The sequence below is a fragment of the Colias croceus genome, chromosome 26, assembly GCF_905220415.1.
Source record: "Colias croceus chromosome 26, ilColCroc2.1".
Classification (NCBI taxonomy): Eukaryota; Metazoa; Arthropoda; class Insecta; order Lepidoptera; family Pieridae; genus Colias; species Colias croceus.
In genome coordinates, this window is record NC_059562.1 from 2,703,791 (window position 1) to 2,728,753 (window position 24,963).

General features: G+C 34.6%; 1 protein-coding gene and 1 non-coding gene across 3 annotated transcripts; one reads left to right on the forward strand and one right to left on the reverse strand.

Annotated features, from left to right (window-relative positions):
* Positions 1 to 4,658: 4,658 nt before the first annotated feature.
* Positions 4,659 to 24,739, reverse strand: LOC123703443 (solute carrier family 12 member 9). 2 transcript variants are annotated; one of them, XM_045651438.1, is made up of 21 exons: positions 24,614 to 24,739; positions 22,916 to 23,050; positions 21,653 to 21,775; positions 20,987 to 21,121; positions 20,537 to 20,671; positions 19,801 to 20,003; positions 19,008 to 19,212; positions 17,675 to 17,854; positions 17,311 to 17,400; positions 16,488 to 16,603; positions 15,493 to 15,578; positions 15,006 to 15,207; positions 12,146 to 12,277; positions 11,689 to 11,796; positions 10,947 to 11,095; positions 10,450 to 10,641; positions 9,754 to 9,944; positions 7,350 to 7,438; positions 6,292 to 6,392; positions 5,346 to 5,469; positions 4,659 to 5,008 (listed from the first exon to the last, which is right to left on the reverse strand). In XM_045651438.1, the coding sequence occupies exons 2-21, from the start codon at positions 23,034 to 23,036 to the stop codon at positions 4,928 to 4,930; spliced, it is 2,763 nt and encodes a 920-aa protein (XP_045507394.1). In that variant the 5' UTR covers positions 23,037 to 23,050; positions 24,614 to 24,739; the 3' UTR covers positions 4,659 to 4,927. The 2 variants fall into 2 exon arrangements, with proteins under 2 accessions (XP_045507394.1, XP_045507393.1); XM_045651437.1 differs by lacking the exon at positions 24,614 to 24,739 and adding an exon at positions 24,301 to 24,533.
* Trnas-gcu lies at positions 18,600 to 18,681 on the forward strand. The gene has a single exon. It is a non-coding gene; the product is annotated as a tRNA-Ser (tRNA).
* Positions 24,740 to 24,963: the final 224 nt, after the last annotated feature.

The following is a 24,963-nucleotide window of genomic DNA, read 5'->3' on the forward strand; positions in this document are numbered from 1 at the left end:
AAATACGTCACATTTTCTATATCAAATTTATCTGTTCTAAGTCCCTAAATATATTTTGTCAAAATACTAATAAAATCGAATACAAGAAACAATATCAGATGCCTTAATATTTTAATTACTAAATTAATATCTGCATAAATGTCATATTGTTTTTACTTTCTATGCTAGAGAAACTGTTTTTTTATAAGTTTTAACTGTATGTAAGAAAATCAAATCCTTTTCAACTAAATTCACGTCTCTTACACATAATTAATAAAATATACCTCAATCAAGTACAAATCTTCATATAGGTTTTTTATGCTATTTTTTATCACCTACAGGGTCGAAAAAGAGATGATAGTTTTTTTTTGTTGGTAGATAAATATCTAGTTCTATCTCTATCTTACTCAAGAGAAAAGAAAGAGATGGTTGAATTCGATTCAAGATATCGATTCGAGATATCGATAGATGTTTGAAAAGTTTGGTTTAAAATACACTTACGTTAAAATCTAACAAAACAGAGTTATTCCTTTAAATTGAAATTGATAATAAATATTATTTGACATAAAATAACCGATGACTACACGTCGCCTCTTTGCGAGAAAAACGTGATATTTCGCAAAATGTTTTTTTTATTTTATTTGATAATCGAAACCGCCGTATTCAACTTTATTTTGTGCAAAAACGTGGTGTTTTAAAAGTGAAGGACAGCGAGACCATGAGCGAAAAGGACGTCACTACAGTGGTACGTTGCGTTATCGCGTTGTCCCTTTCACATAGTACTCTGTTTTCAACACTGTGACAAGTTAGTTTTCTCTTTAAGCGCCAAAGGTAAGGGAGCTCTCAGTTTTCTGCAAAAACGTGATATCACGAGTGTACCACAGTTTTATTGCAAACATATCTTTAAATTCAGTGATATTTTTTGTTATTATACTGTGGTAAAGCAATATAACTCGGTTTTCTTGAAAAAATGTTTCAAATGCAACTTTGTATAAAATCTGATATCACGTTGTTGTTGAAATAATAACATTTTTGAATTGTGATATCATAAGGTGTAACATTGTTGATGATGAATGGTTTTTTATTACAAGAAATGAGTGATGGTCATTTATTGTTGTTCCGTTTTTATAGATATGTTTCTTATTTCAATGCAATACATAATGATTTATCACGTTGTAAGCACTAAAAGAAAATACTATTAAGACTTATTTTTTCAGATGGGGACGCGGTCCAAATACTTAGTTTTATTAGCAACAAAAGAAAATAATGACGGAGAACAAAGCAATTCCATTTCTCAAATGGAAATACATGAAAATGAAAGCGACAACAATAATATCGAGCAAGGCGATTCAACTTTTCCAATGGAAACTAACTATGAAAGCAACCGAAATGAGGAGGTGACTGGTTGCAGCGCTGCAGCAGTTGCCGAATGTAAGTAACATTATTAGTTAATTTTATTGTATGTAATGTTATTCGACGCCCATCTTTTCGTGTGTTTCGTGTGAGGCTTATAGATGGTAAAGTGAAGCGTGGAAAACATTATGGTAGTTATCATAATATTTATCATTTTGATATTGTTTTAGACAAAGAAGACTCAATGGTCACTAATCGTCGCCGTTGTGAATCAACTAGTAGTAGCACCAGTAGTTCCTCAAGTAGCAGTAGTTCATCAAGCAGTGGTCCGTCTTTCTACGAAGGTATAAATTTAATAAAACTCATATTATTGTGGGTACTCGATAACTGTATCTTACATTTATTTACTGACTTATAGATAATTGAAAGTTTAATAGATTTTTTTTGGTTTTTTTTTAGATAGTGATGATTCCGTAAAAGACCCCAACTATGAAATTATGGAACCAGCACGTGTGAGCTCTTCAGAATCTGACGACAACAATGACGTCTATACCAACATCGACTTTCGAAAGGATCAAGACGTTTTTCATTCTAGTGCAGCTACTGTAAGCACAGTACTCAATGCTATAGACCTGAATGTGACCCCAACAGATGAGCATGAAATTGTATTTCATACCGTAAATCAACAGGACCTGCTAATATCAGAAAATGAACCACCTGCCGTCGAAAATGTTAGCACCACGCAAGTAGAGTCAAATGAACCAGATAATACCCCTATTAAAAAAGGTAAAAAAAGGCCCAAAAGAGAATTATTATGGAAAAAAAATGTTGCGAAGCGACTAAGAAACTGTGGAAAATCATACAAATCAACAAAAACTAATAAAATTATACCGGAACGTAAACTAAAACCACCTTGCAAAGAAACATGTACATTTAAATGTGGATCTAATATCACTGAGGAGCAAAGACAACAACTTTTAAAAGAATACTGGGATTTAGGCGAGATTGAAAAGCAATGGTCTTTCATCGCAAACAATATCGAAGTAGTCGTCCCTAAACATCGATACGTTAAAGTTAATCCGGACGGAACCATAGCATTAAATCGTGATAATAATAATGCTTTCTTTTTGACTGTTTCTGGAGTGAAGATTAGAGTATGTAAACTGTTTTTTAAGAACACTTTGGGGATTAATAATCGCCCTATAGAGACGGCTTTAAAGAAAAAAAATAAAGATACTAACATTTCATTAATGAAAGATAATCGTGGGTGTCATCAAAATCACAACAAAGTGGATGAAAATATAAAAGATGGTGTAAGAGTGTTTATTGAGTCAATACCAAAAATTGAATCGCACTACATTCGTGCTAACTCGAAAAGACATTACATCGATGGTAGCAAAGCTATTACAGATCTCCATAGGGACTATGTTGAACAATGTAAATCCCAAAATACCCGTTTTGCAACATACTTGATGTTCTATCGCATATTTACACAAGAATTTAACATTTCATTCTTTATTCCAAAAAAAGACTTGTGCGATATATGCGAAGTAAATAAAAATAGTACAGCTGAAGAGAAGGAGTTAGGAAAAGAAATCTATGAGATGCATCTAAGAGAAAAGCAATTGTCACGAATTGAGAAGGCAAACGACAAGAATAACAAAAATATTTTAGTTGCTGTTTACGATCTTCAAGCAGTCTTTCAATGCCCTAAGGGTGAAATTTCAGTTTTTTACTATAAGTCAAAACTGAATGTACTTAACTTGACAATTTATAATATTCAGACTAACAATGCTGAATGTTTCGTATGGGATGAATCAAACGCTAACAGAGGCGTAAACGAAATCGGCACTTGTGTATTCAAATATCTGATGAAAGTTTCAGAAACGGCCAAAGATCTGGATGTTGTCTTCTACTCAGATAACTGTGCTGGCCAGCAAAAAAACAAGTTTATGATAGCGATGTACCTATATGCTGTACAGACTTTGCCAAATCTCAAGTCAGTGACACATAAATATTTAATCAAGGGTCACACACAGAATGAAGGCGATTCAGCCCATTCTCAAATAGAAAGAGAAGTAAAACGTCAGTTAAGATCAGGTCCTATGTATACCCCTGACGCATTTATTGGTGCCATAAAAGCTGCCAGAAAAAAAGGGGAGCCTTTCCATGTGAATGAATTGAGTTTCTGTGATATAAATGACTGGAAAAATGTATGCAACCTGATGAACTATGCGCTGGTAAAAGATGAAGATAATAACGCAGTGAAGTTTTCAGGAATAAAGGTAATACAAGTTAAAAAAGAGGACCCTGATGCCATATTTTTTAAAGATTCGTATGCCGACGTACAGTTCAAGAAGGCCATCGTTTTGAAGAAGAATAAGAAGATAAGTAACAATACCAATATTGAATTGAAAAAAGCTTATACTCGGAAACCTGGATTAGCCGAAAAAAAGAAAAAGGATATCATGGATTTGGTTAATAAAAACCTCATCCCAAGATATTATAAGCCATTCTTTGAAGCCTTGTAAGTTTTAATAATACTGTTTTGGAAATGAATGGCATTTCAGCACAAAATATGAGTGATATGGTTTTATCTATTTAAAGTTTTAATAGGCGATTTTTATGTTTTTTGTTATTATAATGTTTAAGATTTTGCTCATAGAGGAGATTTATGTTTTGATAATTATTATTTTTTGTTTAGAATTTTGCTTACTTTATAAACATACGTTTATAAAGTAAGCACTTAATTGTGCAAATTTACTGATTACTTAGTTTATGACCGAGACTGAAAACTTAGATTACTAGTTTTTTGAGATTATATAATTAAGATGATTACAATGTAAGAAGAAATAAGCATAAAGTGAGAAGAATATTGATTACATTCAATAAAGGCTGACTAACTGTTGATTAGTAATAGTTTTGTCCAAAGAAACCACTGTTTAGCTACAACTATTTCATCTGTTTAATAAATGTTTCTAATTTCAACAATGTGTTTTTATATTATAATTTAGCATAAAATAAAAATAATAGCATCAACAACGTGACAGATTAATTTGCTACATCGTTCTTCTTATACTTTTTCAGAAAAAATGTGACATATTTTTTCCTTTTTTTTTAATGCTTTTTTTGTCCTAAAATCTTTTAAATTAGGGTATTTTTTTGCATTATGCAATAGTTAATAAGATAATTCATATAATTTGTTATAGATGTAACCCATAAAAACGTTCATTTACCTAATATACCTTTTTGAAAGTTTAAAAATGCTCTCCTGTAAAATCGCCTTTTTCGAAATAACACGGTTTCGTCGCAAAGAGGCGACGTGTAGTTTTAACCGCGTGACACGTGTAATTTTAAGAATAGGTCCTTTTATCATTTTTTTTCAGACACATAGAAATTTGGAAGAACAAAACATTTGATACAGAACTTCAGTCATTCTTAAAAACTACTTGACTATTCAGTCACTGAAACTCATATTTGACCAATGTGATCTAAACTTAAGAAACTCATCACTATAACCAAATTTCGATAAATAATATTATAATTATAATATTAAAGATATGTTTAGTTTGATATCTTTTAAATAATTTGATAACTATAGGGCCGTGGACGTAACTGACTTCAGACCTCGCACTAATATAGTTGGGGAGAGCTCTTTCGTAAATTCATCTAACACCTGTAAAAAAAGATGGCATTAATACCTTCTGCTGTATAAAAAAAAAGTTTTTAGCCTATGTTAAACTGGATCTACGGTATAATATCACTTATAACTTTACTAGCTGTGTTCGGCGGTTTCACCTGCATTGCTCCGCTCCTGTTGGTCTTAGCGTGAGCCTATAGCCTATAGCCTTCCTCCATAAATGGTCTATCTAACACCGAAATGATTTTTAAAATCGGATAAGTAGTTCCTGATATTAGCGCGTTCAAACAAACAAACAAACTCTTTAGCTTTATATTTACACTATATATATATATATTTCTACTATGAGTATAGATAAAATATAAGAATTTACCTGTAAATACTGTTCACAGACGATTTCGTCAGACTCATCTGCGGCCAACTTCGGCGGCTCCGGCAACTGCACGAACGTCACTGCGGTGCCTTCGTCGCAACGCTCTTTTATTATTCTATTTACCCTGGAGACATTAAGAGTAACAATATTTAAATTTAGAGGACAACATTATTATTATAAATATGTTTATTTAATAAGTTGTGTATAATTTTCATTCTGATTATTTAAAGAACTTAATTTTTTAGTGGAAACTTTGCTGATGTGTATGGTTTTTTATCTCTTATTTATAAGATATATTGTATTGTTTGTTTCCCAAAGACATATAAATAAATAAAAATAAATTCTGTGTTAATTTCTTACTGTTTTGTGATACTAAAGTGCGTATAAAAGAAGTTTGGTTGAATAAATGAATGAATTTGTGTTTATTTCTTAACAATCCGATTCTTGTATAACATACTACTAGATCCATACTAGATGTGCTCCGCGGTTTTACCAGCAGTGCTCCGCTCCTGTTGATCTTAGCGAGATGATATATAGCCTATAGCCTTCCTAGATGAATGGGCTATCTAACACCGAAAAAATTTTTCAAATCGGACCAGTAGTTCGCAAACAAACAAGCAAACAAACTCTTCAGCTTTATAATTTTTGTATAGATTATAAATGCGAAACTTTCTCGATATGTGCTGTATAATGTGTCATGTGTTACGTAAAATGATATTTTGTTGTTCAATAAAATATTATAAAATATGACATCTGAATTAAATGAAAGTGTAGGGGTTTTGCTTTCCTACAAAAGATATAATGTATTATGTGTAACGCAGTGTACAACTTCCTACCTATATCGCCGGACGTATACGCCGAGCGCATTAAATATGTACGCATCGTATGTGAGCCTTTCATTAGTACACCTAACACCCTAAAAACGCAAATGAAAATCTGCACTCACTTTTGCAAGTATGTCATAGGAACTCTGCCATACACACTCGCGTTGTCATAATAGGAGTCCGACCATTGACCGAAATCTTCTATCACCGGCCAATCGGATAGCTGAAAAAAATTATGTTAGGTTCAAGTGCGTATTATGTTATGGCGGCCGTACACGGACCGCTTCAAGCAGTTGAGACCGACAGCTTGAAGCCGCGACCGCGTGGTGAACTATAGACATTCATTCAGTGCTGTACATGTGACTGCTCGAGCAGTCAACAACCGACGACTCGAGCAGTTGACGTCGACCGCTCGAGCAGTCCGTGTACGTTGCTCAGCCGTTAACTGCTCGAGCAGTCCGTGTACGTTGCTCAGCCGTTAACTGCTCGAGCTGTCCGTGTACGTTGCTCAGCCGTTAACTGCTCGAGCAGTCCGTGTACGTTGCTCAGCCGTTAACTGCTCGAGCTGTCCGTGTACGTTGCTCAGCCGTTAACTGCTCGAGCAGTCCGTGTACGTTGCTCAGCCGTTAACTGCTCGAGCTGTCCGTGTACGTTGCTCAGCCGTTAACTGCTCGAGCAGTCCGTGTACGTTGCTCAGCCGTTAACTGCTCGAGCTGTCCGTGTACGTTGCTCAGCCGTTAACTGCTCGAGCTGTCCGTGTACGGCTGCTCTAAGGGCTAAAGACAACATGACAATCTATTACAGTAATATTGTCCGAGATATTTAAGAAAAACAATTTGTTAAGTGTTCTGGGCGTTTTGTCCAGAAGAATCTTATTTTTACATCATATTTAGAAAGTATTTTGGACCTCCAGGATAAAATTATTATTTGTTTAGCTGACTACAGCTAAACAAATACTATTAAGTAATATGTATTTGTAATTTCCTATGCCTATCAGTGCTAACAGGCAGGATATGGCGGGACTTACGTTTGTCTAAGATCTGAATTGTACCCATATTCATGAATAAAAATATTTGTATTTGAATTTGAATTTGAATTTTAATTTGAATCTATTTTTTATATAATACCCGTATCAGCTTTTTTAACATTGCATGTGCATATAATTATTGTAAATACTCACGATATGTATGGTTGCGCTAATTCTGAGTAATTTGAGAAGTTCGTCGAGACGCTCCCGTAGCGGACGGTTTTGTTCAAGGCTTTCGGGTTCTGTAAATAATATTATTTTATACACCAATAAAAGCGCCGAATAAAACAAAACCTGTGAAAATCGATATAAATTAAATGCTGGCCAAATAGATTTCGAATTATTGAAGCGAAACTTCTTTATCGGGGTTGGAAAAAAATTTAGTGTAACATTTTTTCGTTCTAGAAAAACTAGAAACATAAATTTTTAAGTTACAAGTTTAGTACTGTTCTAGAAACATAAATTTTTAAGTTACAACATTATAAAAACAAAGGTTTGTTCATAATTTAAACTTTAAAATGCAAGAAAAGGTATACAAAGTATCTTATCCTACTAATATTATAAATGCGGAAGTTTGTGAGGATGGGTATGTGTGTGTTTTTTACTCTATCACACAAATACTACTGAACCGATTACAATGAAATTTAGCACACAGAAGGTAACTTGGATTAACACATAGGATTGGTTTTATCCAATGATAATATATTATGTTTTATCCCGGAAATCCCAAGAGAACAGGAACTATGCGGGTTTTTCTTTGCGGGCAAAGCAGCGGGCGGTAAGCTAGTAAATTATATGAAACAAAATTATTATTGTGTTTAGTTGCCATATTTCTTGGTTCTAAAGATGGTAAGTCCTATACCCTATTCGTTTTATTCACATTTAGAATAGATGGCTACAAAATGCATAGAGCATTTTATTTATAAATTTTTCACACCTAAGCCTATAAACACTCAGTACTTGCTATCAGCCCTGCCCCCCTAGCCAAGTGGTTTTCTGTTAGCGTAGCGTTCAATAGAATAGACTACGAATGTATGAGATTGACGTAAGTTGTAGATAATTTATCTAGGATAAATCCTAGATAAATTATCTACAACTTACGTCAATCTCATACATTCGTAGTCTATTCTTATCCTAGATAAATTATCTACAACTTACGTCAATCTCATACATTCGTAGTCTATTCTATTGAACGCTACGCTAACAGAAAGCCACTTGACTAGGGGGGCAGGTCGGATCGCGTTGGCAAATGATGTTAATTTCAAGTTTTGACGGGAGATAATGTGGCGGGAGGTAAAGTGACGGAATTTAAAGTGACGGGAGGTAAAGTGACGTAAGTTAAAGTGACGGAAGTTAAAGTGACGGGAGGTAAAGTAACGGGAGTTAAAGTGACGCGAGTGAAAGTGGCGGGAGTTGTGAAAGTTAGTTAAAATTATTTCGATTTAGGGAATAGATACTTAGGGAAACTTTAAATGTAGTTTAAAATAACGCATGACAAAAGTGACGGGAGGTAGTGACGGAAGTTAAAGTGGCGGGAGTTAATGTGGCGGGAGGTAAAGTGACGGAAGCTAAAGTGACGGGAGGTAAAGTGACGCAAGTTAAAGTGACGGGAGGTAAAGTTAAAGTGAAAGCTTAAGTCGAAATTATTTCGATTTAGGGAATAAATAGACACTTAAAATGTAGTTTAAAATAACGAATGACAAAAGTGACGGGAGGTAAAGTGACGCGAGTTAAAGTTAAAGTGAAAGCTAAAGTCAAAATTATTTCGATTTAGGGAATAGATACTAATAGATAATAAAGGGAAACTTTAAATGTAGTTTAAAATAACGAATGACAAAAGTGACAGGAGGTAAAGTGACGGGAGTTAGTGTGACGGGAGTTAATGTGGCGGGAGGTAAAGTGACGGAAGCTAAAGTGACGGGAAGTAAAGTGACGCGAGTTAAAGTGACGGGAGGTAAAGTGACGCGAGTTAAAGTGCCGGGAGTTAAAGTGACGCGAGTGAAAGTGGCGGGAGTTAAAGTGACGCAAGTTAAAGTGACCGGAGGTAAAGTGACGAGTTGTGAGTGTGTTGTTGAGTTGTCCCAATATATCGAGAGATGCAGATCCATTCGTTTTCTGGCGCAATGACGTTTTATGAAATACGTATTAAAGACTAAGCTAATGTGACGGGAGGTAAAGTGACGCGAGTTAAAGTGACACCAGTTTAAGTGGCGGGAGGTAAAGTGACGGGAGATAAAGTGACGCGAGTTAAAGTGACACAAGATAAAGTGACGGGAGGTAAAGTGACGCGAGTTAAAGTGACGGGAGGTAAAGTGACGGGAGGTAAAGTGACGGGAATTAAAGTGACGGGAATTAAAGTGACGGGATTTAAAGTGAAAGTTAGTCAAAATTATTTCGATTTAGGGAATAGAAACTTATAGATAATAAAGTGTACTTTAAATGTAGTTTAAAATAACGAATGACAAAAGTGACGGGAGTTAATGTGGCGGGAGTTAATGTGGCGGGAGGTAAAGTGACGGAAGCTAAAGTGACGGAAGTGGGGTGTGTGTGTACGCACGCGTGTCGCGCGGCGGGGCGGGCGCGTCCAGCACGTGCACGCGCAGGCGCAGGTGCTGCCAGCCGCGCGCCGAGCGCACGACGGCCGCCAGCTGCAGCGCGAACAGCGCGCGCACGCTGAACGCCTCCTCGCGGGACGGGCGCAGCGCTTCGCCGACCCACACGTCTATGTACTTTAGGCGAGATGATTTTCTGCAAAAATTAAAAAAAATGGTGTAAAATTGTGAAATAGAAAAGGATCGGTAGGTCAGTGCTTAGATCAGGTCGGCGAACGGAAATGGATCGGTTACACGCTCCGAAGGTAAACCGAAGATTTCGGGGCTAATTTTCTAATAGAACTCGCAAGGCAGGCGCAAGCGCCTGCGTACAAATCTGGCAGTGTACATTCAATAATTGAGCAACATACAAAGGATGTAAATGCATTGAATTACATAATATAATTGCAAAGAAAGAGACAATTGATTGCGCGTGCGCCCAGTGGGCGTGGCTGTTCACGTGTGGTAGAATGTGCACGCACACGCAGTGCGTGTAAACGCAGATAACTTCAGTTCACTTTACCAGCATAGAAATATCATTTTCCATCATTCGGATACAACAGAGCTATTTCAGGCAATTTATATTTTTTGAGATTAAAAAATTTTATTACTAAATTTTAAACATCAAAATTAGTACCTCAAAAAACTAAAAAAATACCAACCTCTCCACAGCGCCCATGTCCAACATATGAAAGTTACGACACAAGCAGATATTCTTATTGACGCACAGCACATCCGCAATGATCCGCACGTATTCGGATGCGGATATCCGCGTCGTTACGGATGTTCGTGTGGGGAAGATGATTTCGCCGTTGTCCAGATCGAATTGCTCCGTTTTGTATGGTGATAGCGGACTGGAAAAAATATAGTTGGATTTAATATTTTCTTGCGTTTGATTTTATAAATATCCCAGATTGTATTGTGTTGCCAAAAAAATTTTCTTCTACTGTCTCCATGTCACTTTGTGTGATAAATAAAGTATACTATTATTAACTAAGCAATTTAAAGACATATTAAAATTAGTAATATTACAAAATATCAAAACAGAGAATATGCAACACAACACACACATACACAAAATACAGTAAGGTATTCCTGCTATTCTGACCTACTTCAAATATCCCAAGCAAAATTGAACTCATTATGCAAAAAAACTCACTCTCTAAAGAAATCCTTAGGCGTGACTGTGTCTCTAAAGCCCAAAAGCACAGTGTCTGGTTTCATAGCACCGAGTCCAGCGAGTCTAGTAAGTTGCGCCGCTCCACTACGTATCGATTCCGCTAGACATAATTCTACGAACGCTTTCACCTGAAATTTATATCAGAACTATATACCTATCGTTAAAATACGAATGTACAATATATAGTATAGTAATTAATATACAACTAGACTCGTAATCACATAAAATTTGTGATAAGCCAAAAAGTCTGCCTATTCGTGTGTTTGGCAGAGTTTTATATAGAGCGATGCAATAGACTTTGAACTTTACTGCGACGAAATAAGGTGTTAATTTCAAAATCCTCAAAATGAAAGTTTAATACAACACCACCCGGAACTTTTTTGGTAGTTAAATGATTACAACTTTATATCCGAGTTATTTATCTACCAAAAATAATGAAGATCGGACCTATTATCTATATATCAGTTTATTATTTACTAGCTTTTCGCCCGCGGCTACGCCCGCGCTTTCAAAGGAAAACCCGCATAGTTCCCGTTCCCGTGGGATTTCCGGGATAAAACCTATCCTATATGTTAATCCAAGTTAGCCTCTATATGTGTGTTAAATTTCATTGTAATCGGTTCAATAGTATTTGCGTGAAAGAGTAACAAACACACACACATCCTCACAAACTTTCGCATTTTCATTAGTAGGATTTATTTATTTTCTATTCATAACTTACCCTCAAATGGTCGATAAGTTTCAGCCAGTACTTATGTTCAGAGGCGAGGGGATCCCCACTGCCATCTAATTGACCGACTCGCACGTGACCTATTACGAATAGACCTCCCTAGAAAAAGATAATTTAATATTATAATAAACGGTTTTAATATTAGTAGATAATGCGCTCTAATACGAAAGGGAGCGTCAATATCCTTTTGTCAAATATAATTTGAAAAATACGGTTTATCTTATTTTGAAGAATTAGGCTTAAAAAACTTAATTTGGATACAAACGTTATTGCTTATACAAATTATTCGTTAATTGAAATAAAAGCTATGACCTAGCAATATGGCGCTGAATCGATCCTATTCTAAGTTGAATCTCATAGGACAATTGTTTTTCTTTTTGACAAAATTAAAAAGAAAAAACAGTTTTACTTTACTGATAAATGAAAAAAGCAAAAATATAACACATACCTTTTTCTGATCATTAACAAAGTCAATGAGCGGCGCGGCTTGTCTTGGCGAAGAAATGAGCAATAACATCTGCGGCCTCCAGAACTTGACGTGCTCTCTACGAGGGTCCAGCAGGAGCAGATATTTGCGGACCTGGACATTGATAAATTCAATTATAAATGCGGTTTTTAAGCTATTGTATAGCTTCTATCGCGGGCCTTGAGCGCGGGGACCGAATCGAGAAATTTCGTAACGAAAAAACCTCACGCTCCCCACTCCGACGGGCGGAGGTGTGGCTTGAAGGCATGCTATGCAATAGCGCAACCGCGGCAGTCCCCGAGTGACACACGTTTTTTTTTTATTGGAGAAATGATAAAAATTAATATATTTTGGATGAAGTTCTTTATCGTGCGTTGCGAAAGGGAACTAGATGGAATTAAGAGAAAAAAATTGTAACCACACTTTTTGCTATAGTTGTAAGTCGTGCGGCGTGCGCGTGTTTCTCTGTCTCTCTCACTCTCATAGAAATCAAGCCAGTTATTTTCATTTCTTTTATTATCTATTTATTCGTTTAATCCAAGAAGCTTATATCTAATACACTGGAGATTTCGGTATGAACATTGACGTGTAACAAGAAAATATTGCCCAGTTCATGTTTTTTATCACTTTCACACCTAACTTGGTATTGCCACTGTTAATACGAAGTTTTCCCAAGGCTACCTATGTATGCTGTAATATTCTGTGCAAAAGGTTAGTTTTTGTACATGAGTTTGTTGATAAATTGCCAAAAACGTCATTCAGAAGCATTGTTGGATGAAACAATTATTATTTATGCTAAATAAAATAAGTATCTGAACCAATTATTAAAAAGCGATACTCCCTGATTATGGGTAGTCACCATAATAAAATTGTAGCAACTCTCACTTTGTCAATATGGCATGTGTGACAAAAAAAATTGCGTCGCTTCGAATATTTAAGTTAATATTGTTGCTTATTTAATGAATATTTTCCGAATATAAAGAATGCATTGTATTGTGCAAAATTGCAGAAGCGTTTGGACACCGAATTCTGGCATAGAATTTCACAGGCAAGTGTATATTTACGTTATTTACAATATTCCTCAATACTCCTGCATTTACCTGTTTAGAATCATTTCAATGGCAAAAATTGTCTAATTTAGCATCATTTTAGTAAGCAGTCATGTTAAATTTGTTATTTCCCCAATACTTTATCATTTTTCAACAAGTTTTCAATAAACAAAATTAACAAGTAAGGTAACCATGATGACGAGTTTTTATGGATAGCGAGGAGAATATATTGTAATAACAATATTATGATGAAAATTTAGAACACCATTTTAAAGATTGTTACTAGTATTGAAACAACACACGACATCGGTATTGCACTCACATGTAGTTATAAGATTGTTCGTTTTTACATTGAAATTTATACTTTTTTAACTTACCTTATATTTTTTTGTTTTACGTATTTCAGCTTTCCAAAAAGTAAAATAAAAAGAAATATATGTGCCCATCAAGGTTACTGAGGATTACGACCCAGAAAAAAATACCTTTTGAAAAATAAACTTTGTAAAGTTAGCTGAAATTTGTGCAAGGCCGCTAAACAGTTTTTCTTTGATGATTTTGGCTTGAAATTGACCAGTCGAAGCAACGCGTTTCAAAAGAAGATCTGAGTAGCTTACAATTTGGTAAACAGCATCTGATGCAAATCACAACTTTCCTCTATTTACAAAGTATGCTAATGCTATATATCTGTTCATATCCAAGCTTTGTAGCCAAAAGTTGTTTAAAACTATCATTCTATACCAATTAAAATTGTATGTACCTATAAAGTATGACCATAATATTATAATATAAATACTGTTAAAAATATACCTTTGTCGTTATTATTTATAGACCATGATTTTTAGTTTTTTCTATTTTGAAAAATCCTGAATTTACAAACCAGCGTGGTCACTCAACAGAAAGAGACAAAAAACATGACTGACGTCATTCTAGATCATATTTTCTTGTTACAAGTTATTGGTCATAGTGCAATCTCCAGTGTATTAGATATAAGCTTCTTGGTTTAATCATACAGCATTACAGTAAATAACATTTCTTAATATATTGATACACAATTATGAGCCAATTAAGATTACAAAACAAGGTACTCAACTACTAGACTTTTAGTAGCTTCGCTCCATTCCTTGACACCTCTCAAGTTCTTTTTTTAATCTATACTAATATTATAAAGCTGAAGAGTTTGTTTTGAACGCGTTAATCTCAGGAATTACTGGTCCGATTTGAAAAATTCTTTCGCTATTAGATAGCCCATGTATCGAGGAAGGCTTATCCATACTTAATATTATAAATGCGAAAGTAACTCTGTCTGTTACTCAATCACGCCTTAACTACTGAACCAATTTGCATGAAATTTGGTATAGAGATATTTTGATACCCGACAAAGGACATAGGCTACTTTTTACCCCGGGAAATAGGATAGTTTTTATCCCGGAACTCCCACGGGAATGGGAATTATGCGATTTTCTTTGACTGCGCGGGCGAAGCTGCGGGTGGAAAGCTAGTATAGGCTATATATCATCACGTTAAAACGTTTAGACCAACAGGAGCGGAGCAATGCGGATGAAACCGCACACCGCACAGCTAGTAATTTCATAAAACGAATATTTTTGCTATTCCATCATGTATCTTCCTGAATCTGTGTTCCCCGACGGGTACAATATGGGGGTCTTCAAGTGAAGAGTGAACCGGTACCTACTAGGGAAGCGCGTACCATCTTAGACCGCATCTTAGCTTTCCATCAGGCGAGATTGTGGTCAAGCGCTTCCCTATCTTAAGTAAAAAAAAAAAAAATGTACCTGGTGGAAGATCAGCGCTTGGCTCAAGCTGCCCCACTTGGGTTCAGCAGCTGCTGGAGACAACACGTGCAGCGCCAACACTAACGAGCAGCACGCTAGGGCCACACCACAAGCATACGCGGGACGGAGACAGAACACTAGGGCTGCGCATCCCAGTAAACCGAGCAGGGCTGTCAGCCAGGAGAAGTGGCGGAATGTCGGCCTGTGGTACGTAAAAATGGTGGCCAATTAAAAACACGCATAATAAATAGGCCAATAAACTCAAACTCCGATGTGATCTACAATAACGATAATCTACAGAACGAATTAAAATCATGTAGTTTTTTATACCTAAACTGGAGCAAGATTATCCTATTTTACACATGAAAATTTGCTTTTTCTCTGTTTTTTTTTTTTTACTTCCATGACATCAAGTTCGAATATGGTACATACACAAATAATAGACAATTTTCTATAGCAAAAATAAATAAAAACACAAATATCTTACCTAAAATTAGGTGCGGACGCAAGATCCAATCCGAGGCAAGCGAGGTTTATCGCAAAATAACTTGTCATAAAAAGCACCGAATTTACCTGCAAAGACAATTTATGATAAAATGACGTGTATTTTTCGTTATATAATATATTGCCAGTATTCATTGTAAAAAAAAACTCAATCAATTTTAAATTAACAAATCATAATAGGCATGACGAAAGATTTTGAAATCCTCTTCCATAATGTGTGCATACGTTTACTATACAAGAAAAACCCTATATTTCGGTAATATACTTAAATTTAACGAAGATAAAAGCCATTTTTCAAAAAATATTTATAAACTGTGCCAAAACAGCTCGCAGGTGTCATGGCGTAGGTGTGACGTCACTCTTTAGTAAATACGTAATTATTTGTACGCATTGCGAAGAAAATTAAATAAATATTTATTTAATATGTGTTATAGAAACGAATTTTAAAGTTTATAAGTGGTGTGCAGTATTGCAGTGTGAATCCACATAAAAATAATGCTCAAAAATGTGTTAGTAATTATTTCAAGCGAGAAAATAATAAGAAATGATTGTATAAAGTGGGCGCGGAGAACCCCGAAACCACGTATTGTGAATTCGCAATTATATTTCTGTTCTGAGTCGATAAAGCATACGTGAAACAAAAGAAAATAAATAAAAATGCGCATTCTCAACATATTCATAACAACAAAATACATCTGACGTGAGTTGTTTATTTAAACGTGACGTCACGCGTGTTTTAGTCAAAATGGCCAACTGCAGAATTTTAATGTTTTATTTTATTGATAATCTCATTAATCTTATTGTTTTTTAGATTTTTAAGTCACTATATTTAATTTATTTAGTATACATTTTCCCTTGAAAACACTAATATGATCATTTATGGATACTGTCGTCATGCCTATTACCAATATCATACAATTTATTCAAAGACAATAAATTCAGTAATCAGAATTAGGATATTTTATGTCAAAACTGTACCTGAGCAATAGCATTCAAGGATCCAGCCATAATACCGATTTGTACTAAAAACCACGACATCAAAACTGCCATTACTGGATTGCCAGACCGAGACACCATAGGACGGAGAAGAAAACCTAAAAAAAAGCAATAACAAGTAATTATTATTAAAAAAACAAAATACCCGACTGCACACTAAAAAAAGAGTGATTGAAATGAATCTAATGATACCGCATACATATTTTTTTAAAGGGAAATTTAGAAAAAATATTATTATGTCTTTATCCCGTGGGACTTTTAGGATAAAATGTATCCTATGACACTCCCGTAATCAAGACAAATCTAACGATACCTCATACATCAAAATCCATCAAGCCGTTTAGGCTACAGGTGGTCACAAAGGAAAAGACATACATACATACTTACATACACTCGAAAAACATTACCCTCCTTCTTTGGCAGTCGGGTAAAAATTACAAAATATACAGTACACTGGTATAAATTTTACCAGAATCCATACTAATATTATAAATGCGAAAGTAACTGTGTCTGTCTGTCTGTTGCTCAATCACGCCTAAACTACTTAACCAATTTTCATGAAATTTGGTATGGAGATATTTTGATACCCGAGAAGGGACAAAAGCTACTTTTTATCCCGGTAAAATGACACAATCCCGGAAATCCTACGGGAACGGGAACTTTGCGGGTTTTTCTTTGACTGCGAGGGCGAAGCCGCGGGCGGAAACCTAGTTAATGATAAATATTATTATGAAGTCTCAAGAAAATACACTGTCAATTTGTCACGAAAACAAAATGACTCTTCGCAAAAAATAGGATAACTTACCGAATATGTCATCTTTGGCTAAAGCCTCGAGCACTCTAGAAGCACCAATAAGATTCGAAAGTGCAGCTGAGAACGTTGCCATCAACATACCTATAAAAAAATTGTGTCCCTTAAATTCATTTGACAAATTATTAAAAAAGTGCCCCATTTACCTATTGTTATTGATTTTTACAAAATTTAACAATTTAATTCCAATTTTTTTTAAATGTGTCAAAATAAATATTTGAATTTGTTTCCTTTTAGAATTAAATATTTTTTGTTCATTACTTCCCTTACCCTTTTACCAATCATTCCAAAAATATTATAAGCCATTTGGAGTTTCATCGAAATCAAAAAAAACCTCAACAGACTAAGAATAACTTACCAACAACAATAAACGGTGGCCACACGTTAATCGGCAACAAGTACACGTAGTTGTTTTGCAACAGTTGCCTTGAGCACGTGCCCGCAGTTAGGAGCGTTAGTGCCGCATAAGATAGTGCCGTGAAGAGCAACGCTGTAAGCGTGCCCAATGGAATGCTGCGCGATGGACTCTTTAGTTCACCTGTTGAATGAAGTTCGTTTATTTCGCTAAGTTCGTTTAGTTTGTTAAATGTGTAAAGTTAAGTTCGTTTGTTTCATAAAGTTCGTTGAATTTTGTAAGTTCGTTTAGTTTGATAAGGTCGGTTTTTGCGTTTAGCTCACTTTTAAACGTTCAATTGACAACAAGTACACATAGTTGTTTTGCAATATTTGCAATAATAACAATTAGGAGTGTTAATGCCGCATACACATATACGCAGTAATGCTGTAAGTGTCCCTAGTGGAATGCTGCGGGATGGACGTTGATTTCGATAATATCGTTTATTTCACTGAGTTCGTTGATATTTTTAAGTTCGTGTAGTTCACTAAGTTCGTTAAGTGCTTAAAGTGTAAAGTTAACGTTTCCGTTTGGCGACTGAAGTTTGTTGAGTTTAATAAGTTCGTTAAGTTCACTAGATTTGTTTAGCGCTTGCAATGTATAGTTTTAGGTCACATATGGCGCGTGAAGTTTGTTGAATTTGGTAAATTCTTATAGCTCATTGAGTTCATAGAAATATTTGAGAATAGGGAAAATAATAATAATGTGCACATTGCACTTGTATATGGTGTATTTAAAGTGATAATAATTGAAGTAAAAGCAATAAATTACATTCAATATGACATTTTAAATTGAGGCTTGAAGCGTGAAATCGTTAATTTATATGACGGTATTAAAACATCTGTTTATTCGTAGCAGAATAATTGTAAAATTGAAAACAAGTGTACACGACGAGGTGGCCGAGTGGTTAAGGCGTTGGACTGCTAATCCAATGTGCTCTGCACGCGTGGGTTCGAATCCCATCCTCGTCGATACTTTTTTGTAAATTTTGAACATTTTTTAAGAAACGATATATTGTGTTATTGAATTTACTATATTCAGACATTCTATATGAATGTTTGTAGTGTTTTTAATTGTATATTTTATTAATTACATGAGTATTATATTGATTTAAATACCAGATATGTATACAAAATGTGCTGAAACTCTATACAATATAAATTTTTCAACAGGTGCCAGAAAGGGAAACCGATGAGGAATTCGATTTGATGAAAACTAAAAAGGTGTTAAAAGAATCATAACTTTCAACAGCTGTACACTATTTACCATAAAATGAACCCTATTCCCTAGCACATACCGCTCATATTAGCACCAGCCATCACGCCAGTCACGCCGGTAAACAGGACTCCGAACACAGAAGCGAAGTCCACCATTTCCCCATCAGCTGTGCTGTAGTCTCTACCGTAGTTTGGATATAAGTTTTCGTAAAACGTGTTAACGTTAAGGCCAGTGTAAGTGAAGTTGGTCGCGTTCACTAAGTGGTTTGTGTCCGGTTTTTCGATCTGTAAAAAAATTTTTATATTATTATTTGGTCAGGGATAACTGCTTAAACCATCACGTCGTTTTTAATACACAGCAATAATAAAAAAAGGTTTTTTATTTCTTTTGAAACATCATAATATTATTACGAATAAGGTACCTATATAAATAACAAGGTTTCCGCCCGCGGCTTCGCCCGCGCAGTAAAAGAAAACCTGCATAGTTCCCGTTCCCGTGGGATTTCCGGGATTGCGTCATTTTCCCGGGATACAAAGGAGCCTATGTCCTTTCTTGGGTATCAAAATATCTCCATACCAAATAGTTTAGGCGTGATTGAGTAACAGACAGACAGACAGAGTTACTTTCGCATTTATAATATTAGTATGTATAAAATAGGTGTCTATATTACATTTGTACATAAGAGCACATAGCAGAAGTATCTGCCCATCTATAATCGTTACTTTCCCTATTCCAACTAATATACAAATTACCTAAAATTCAACAAACTACCCTCAAAAAAAAATTAAAACTACCCGCATTCACTTACCATGTTCAGCACGGATCGGTTTAGGACCTGTACCAGTGACTTTTGGAGTCAGGTATACACTTACCAAAGCTGGAGCGGTGATAAAGAAGCTCAGGAACGCACTAGCCAGGCACACGACCATAGTGACCCATATCGCCAGGCTGGTCCTAGCGAACAGGGACGCGCCGGCCAACGATACGCTCAGACCGACCGTGTTTAACACGGAGCGGTATAGAAATCGGTACCAGTGGCCATCGGGTAGACCCGGACTGTCACCCACTAGGTAACCTGGAATAAATGGAAAAGAAACGGACATTTAAATATCCAAATCATAAAGCAAAATAAAGCTTACAAGCATTATTTGGAAAATGTACCGAAATAAACAAATATTCGCCAGAATGGAATTTTTTTTATTACTCACTAGCTTACCGCCCGCGGCTTCGCCCGCTTTGCCTAAAACCTAATAAATTATATACTGAAACCTTCCTCTTGAATCACTCTATTCGAAATTCTCTCTATCACATCAAAATCCGTTGCGTAGTTTTAAAGATTTAAGCATACAAAGGGACATAGAGACAGAGAAAGCGACTTTGTTTTATACTATGTAGTGATATCTAGAGATTTTTTTATTGTTGATTGTTGTGGTAGTAGTTATTAACCATCCAAGGTGGCAATAGGAAAAAGTTAAATACAATAAAATTATAATATATCAAACAGCACAATTTCAAATGCAAAGAAAAATTACAACAATTTGAATAGATATTTCAAATGGCAAGGATATAATTTCTTTTTGTCATATGAAATATAATTATGTAACTTACCGTTAGGCCCAAAGTTTTCCACTAAAGCTTCAGTGCAAGCGGAGATGCAGAGAGCACTAGACACGACATTGGCGAAGAAAAATAGAGTCCCGATCGCGCCACCGAATTCCGGACCCAATGTTCTACTTATCATAACTGTATGTTGCATTAAGAAAACATTAAAGGTATATAATATGAAATATGTAGTCAAAATTGTAAAGTAACACATCTATACCAATATTATAAAGCTGAAGAGTATGTTTGTTTGAAGACGCTAATCTCAGGAACTATTGGTACGATTAGAAAAATTCTTTCGGTGTTGGATAGCCCATTTATTGGCTATCCTATACAGAATCATCTAAATGTTACATACTGTAAAATATTTTCTATTTCGATGTGTTCTATAGTGTATCTGTCTATTAAAATAACCGTGTAAATAATATTAAAATAACAAATATTCAAAAAGGATACAATACACCCCACCCCCTTCCACTGCGCCATTCGTGGATATAGCGCAAATGGACATCACAGTAAAACCAACTATCAGGTAGGCCATGCCGAATTGGGCTAACGTGACTAGAAGACCTGCATTACCTATTAAATAACCTGTAAATACAAAATATTATATTTAAAAAAATTGCTAAAATATTTTTGTAGTAGAAAATAACTAAATAGGTTGTTCATTTATATTTTAAGTCCTATCTCAGAGACATAAGAGCTAAACTTGTATAAAAATAAACAATATTTTCATTTTTGAATGTATAAAATCAATTCATAAAAATTATCAAATAATTTATGCATAAATAGCATTCAACCGAATCGAAAATCCTGTATTCTTAGTCCAATTAACAAAATCTTCAATCACATAATGAAGAAAATAGATAAATACTACATTGTAAGTAATCTACAATTACAAAGTCAATGTACTCTGTTTTAAATCATACTTAATTCAATTATTATCTATAATTATGTATTATATTACAACAACACATGAAATGATTGAATTAACACAATTATGGACAAATTAATAAATTTTCTAGGGATTTTGGCTACTAACACTGTTTCACAAGAATCTCTTATATATATAGACAAAAAAATATATGTATTATGTAAAATATAAATAAACACTTGACTCACCCATTCGTATAAAAATAAGTGCACTGAACATCGACAACACAACTGGACAGAACACTCCGGCAAAAGTGCCCACTTTCTTAACCCCAGGGGCTTGTGATCGAAACTCTCCAAATTCCACATATCCTGGAAAAAGCACATACTTAATTAATAATCCATACTAATATTATAAATGCGAAAGTAACTCTGTCTGTCTGTCTGTTACTCAATCACGCCTAAACTACTGAACCAATTTGCATGAGATTTGGTATGGAGATATTTTGATACCCGAGAAAGGACATAGGCTACCTTTTATTGCGAAATATGTACCACGGGCGAAGCCGGGGCAGACCACTAGTCTTAAATAATTATAACACGTAAGAGCAGCGTACAACGCAATAATATCCGACTATCGTAAACAAGTACTTTCGTAGTTTCCTAACTTTATTGTGTAACTTTATCGTGTCATTTACAAAAATTAATGAAGACTTATAAATTTAAAATCAACACTTTAATTATTATTCAAATGACCGGTTACTCCTGAATAGAGGTATTTTATATAAAAAAATATATAATTCCAATTATACAATAATAAAATTGAACACAATTATTTTTTTCTCAAAAAAAAAAACAAATAAATCAACAACAAAATAATACCACTACTACTCTTCTCAACCATGTTGCGTGTTTGCAAATCGACAAAACTATTTAAAATGATATACACTGCGCTCGATTGACCTCAAATGATTTTCTTTGCAACCTTGGAACACTTAGTGTCACTTTTATCGATTACAGAACTATTAAAATTGGGTAATCTATATTTAATCAAGTGAAAACTGTAGGGCAATAACATTGTTTTATTTGCACAGTGCAGTTTATATATTTGGAGAAAGTGTCTGGAGTTTTTGTACCAGGCCCTTTGAGAGTTTTTGTTACATAAATAACTAAAAATGACCGCAGGGCCCTTTTGGACAAGAGTGGCAGCAGACAGGGTACAACGGAAAGAGTTGGAGGAGGCCTTTGCCGAAATTAAGGATATTTTATAGTGAAATTTTGTTTTTAGTTTTAAGTAATCTTTATATTTTGTTTATATATGTCAACTTTTTTCGGAAAATAAAGGCTAAATTATTATTTATATAAAGCATAATAAAAATTGTACCAATTTAATTTTAGTTCATACATAAAACTCAACCATTGGTTAATATTGTGTACAATGTTTGTCTTGAGTTTCAAACATACTCTTCAAATAAACATTGTTATTTTATTTAATCATAATTTTAAACATACCATCTCCTGTAGGTCTAGGAGTAGAAGATCCTCTACTGAATCTCATTCTCAACTTATTCATAATACTGGAATTGCTTGAGTCATTCAGGCTCGGTGACAGAGGATCCAATGTTTCAGCCATGTTTGGCTTTGTCCCTGTAATAAATGGTTTAAATGAACTAATGATCTTCTAAAGATTCTTAATTATATTTGTGATCCAGACTTAATTATATTCGAAATTCAACACAATTTAATATTAATAATTTACAGATGATGGCCTTGTTGCTGATGGGAATATGTTCTAATATTTCTATGGCAAACTAGCTGCGCCCCGCGATTTTAACCGCATTGCTCCACTCATTCCTTGATAAATGGATTATCTAAAAGTGAAATAATTTTTTCAAATTGCACCTGTCATTCCTGATATTAGAATGTTCAAGCAAATAAACAACCTATTCAGCATATTAGATTTAAAACAAGTATAACAAAAATTTTAAATTCAATTTATTATAATTTTTGCTTTATAGTATTTCAAACAATAAAACCACCTATTCATTATTCAATCAAATTACATAAAATAATGACTAATAAAATATTATTTAAGTCTTCTATTAGCTAATATTATTACTTGCTTACAAAGATAATATATGTCTCTCTATGGAACGCTAGTACTGCGTTTCTTTATATAAGTTACTGTAACTTATATAAAGAGAAATATTTCAAGACAGTAGAGTTATCGTTAACAACACATGTAAAAAGTGAAGTCCCATGTCCCCGTAGTGGGGTAAGGGGCAGATGCATTATGCATACATCTGTTTCACTGATCTGATTTTCTTTTTAGGGACAAGTAGGTGATCAGCCAAATCGAACCCAGGACCCCTCGGTTCTACGCTCATGCGTCAACCACTGTACCAAGGCGGCGGTCACACAAAACACATGTAAGCAGTTATAATAATATTCAATATCAATGGGGATTCACCAGCCTACTATCAATAATTGTGAACAGCATAAGCTACATTGTATATGCACACTACATATTTATCATCTGCAATAGTAAACATCCATTTCCTGAAGATATAAGCTGTAATAATTTGATGTTCATGTTATTTCTGTTCCTTGCAAATAAAATGTTTCAAAAGATAAATTATTATTTATACTGTAGCATCAATCTATTGCTATGTTGGAACTACCCCTTTTAATATTACTTATTATTGATGATTTCATAATTGATGAATTTTAAATTAAAGTTATTTAGAATAGACATTAAAATGTTGTATCCTCCTACCATATCATATCACAATGATAATAAACAATCAGTAAATAATATGACTATACATATGTTATGTTTACAATTATAAATAGTAAAAAATGCTAACTATTATTCAAATAAAAGCAAAAGAACTTACTTAGATGTATATCACCCATTCTGTACCTTGAGCATGAAGCAAACTGAATAGTTCAACAATGAATTGTTCCGATAATCGACCATAAGAATGCAGCTGTTGGAATAATTAAACAATCTCATTATACCTAAGCCCACGTTATTATCATAGCATGAATCTGTCGACCCACATTCTCTGATGACCTCATCTGTGCAATTCACAAAAAAACACCACCGACCTCTGTGTTTCACAGGATTATTGACAGGCGTATTTATTGTATGAAAATACCTGTTTATGTTTATATATCGTGCATGAAATAAAGAAATCTATAACTTACGCTGATTTTTGCGTCAAGGATGATTGTTCGAAATTAAGCTTTTTCAAAACTTTAAAGCATAGTCAATGGTAATTTATTTACACAGTGTTATCGATCCAGCATGCAAGCAATTTGTTATTCCACTTTGTTTTAATGTTTGCTTTCTGCTTTCGTCAAACAATTAAAAGTTTTGAGTTTTGACAGTAATAAAACCACCGCTAATCACTGTCAGTGTCAAACAATTTTGATGATTGATTAGACATTGACACTTCAAAAAAAACTTGACAAAGTACTGCAAAGTACCTAATGCTTTGACGAGACCAAGGACGAGACAAACACAAAGCTTGAAACGTGCTTGAAACTTGAATCAA

What these genes read in the sequence shown, in the direction of transcription:
- LOC123703443 (XM_045651437.1), bottom strand. An exon ending in AGCCAAAGATGACATATTCG is followed by an intron (nt 16,604 to 17,310) that starts GTAAGTTATCCT and finishes GCTTTTTTTTAG; the next exon opens with GTTTTCTTCTCCGTCCTATG. An exon ending in CCTAAGGATTTCTTTAGAGA is followed by an intron (nt 10,642 to 10,946) that starts GTGAGTTTTTTT and finishes TATTTTTTCCAG; the next exon opens with TCCGCTATCACCATACAAAA.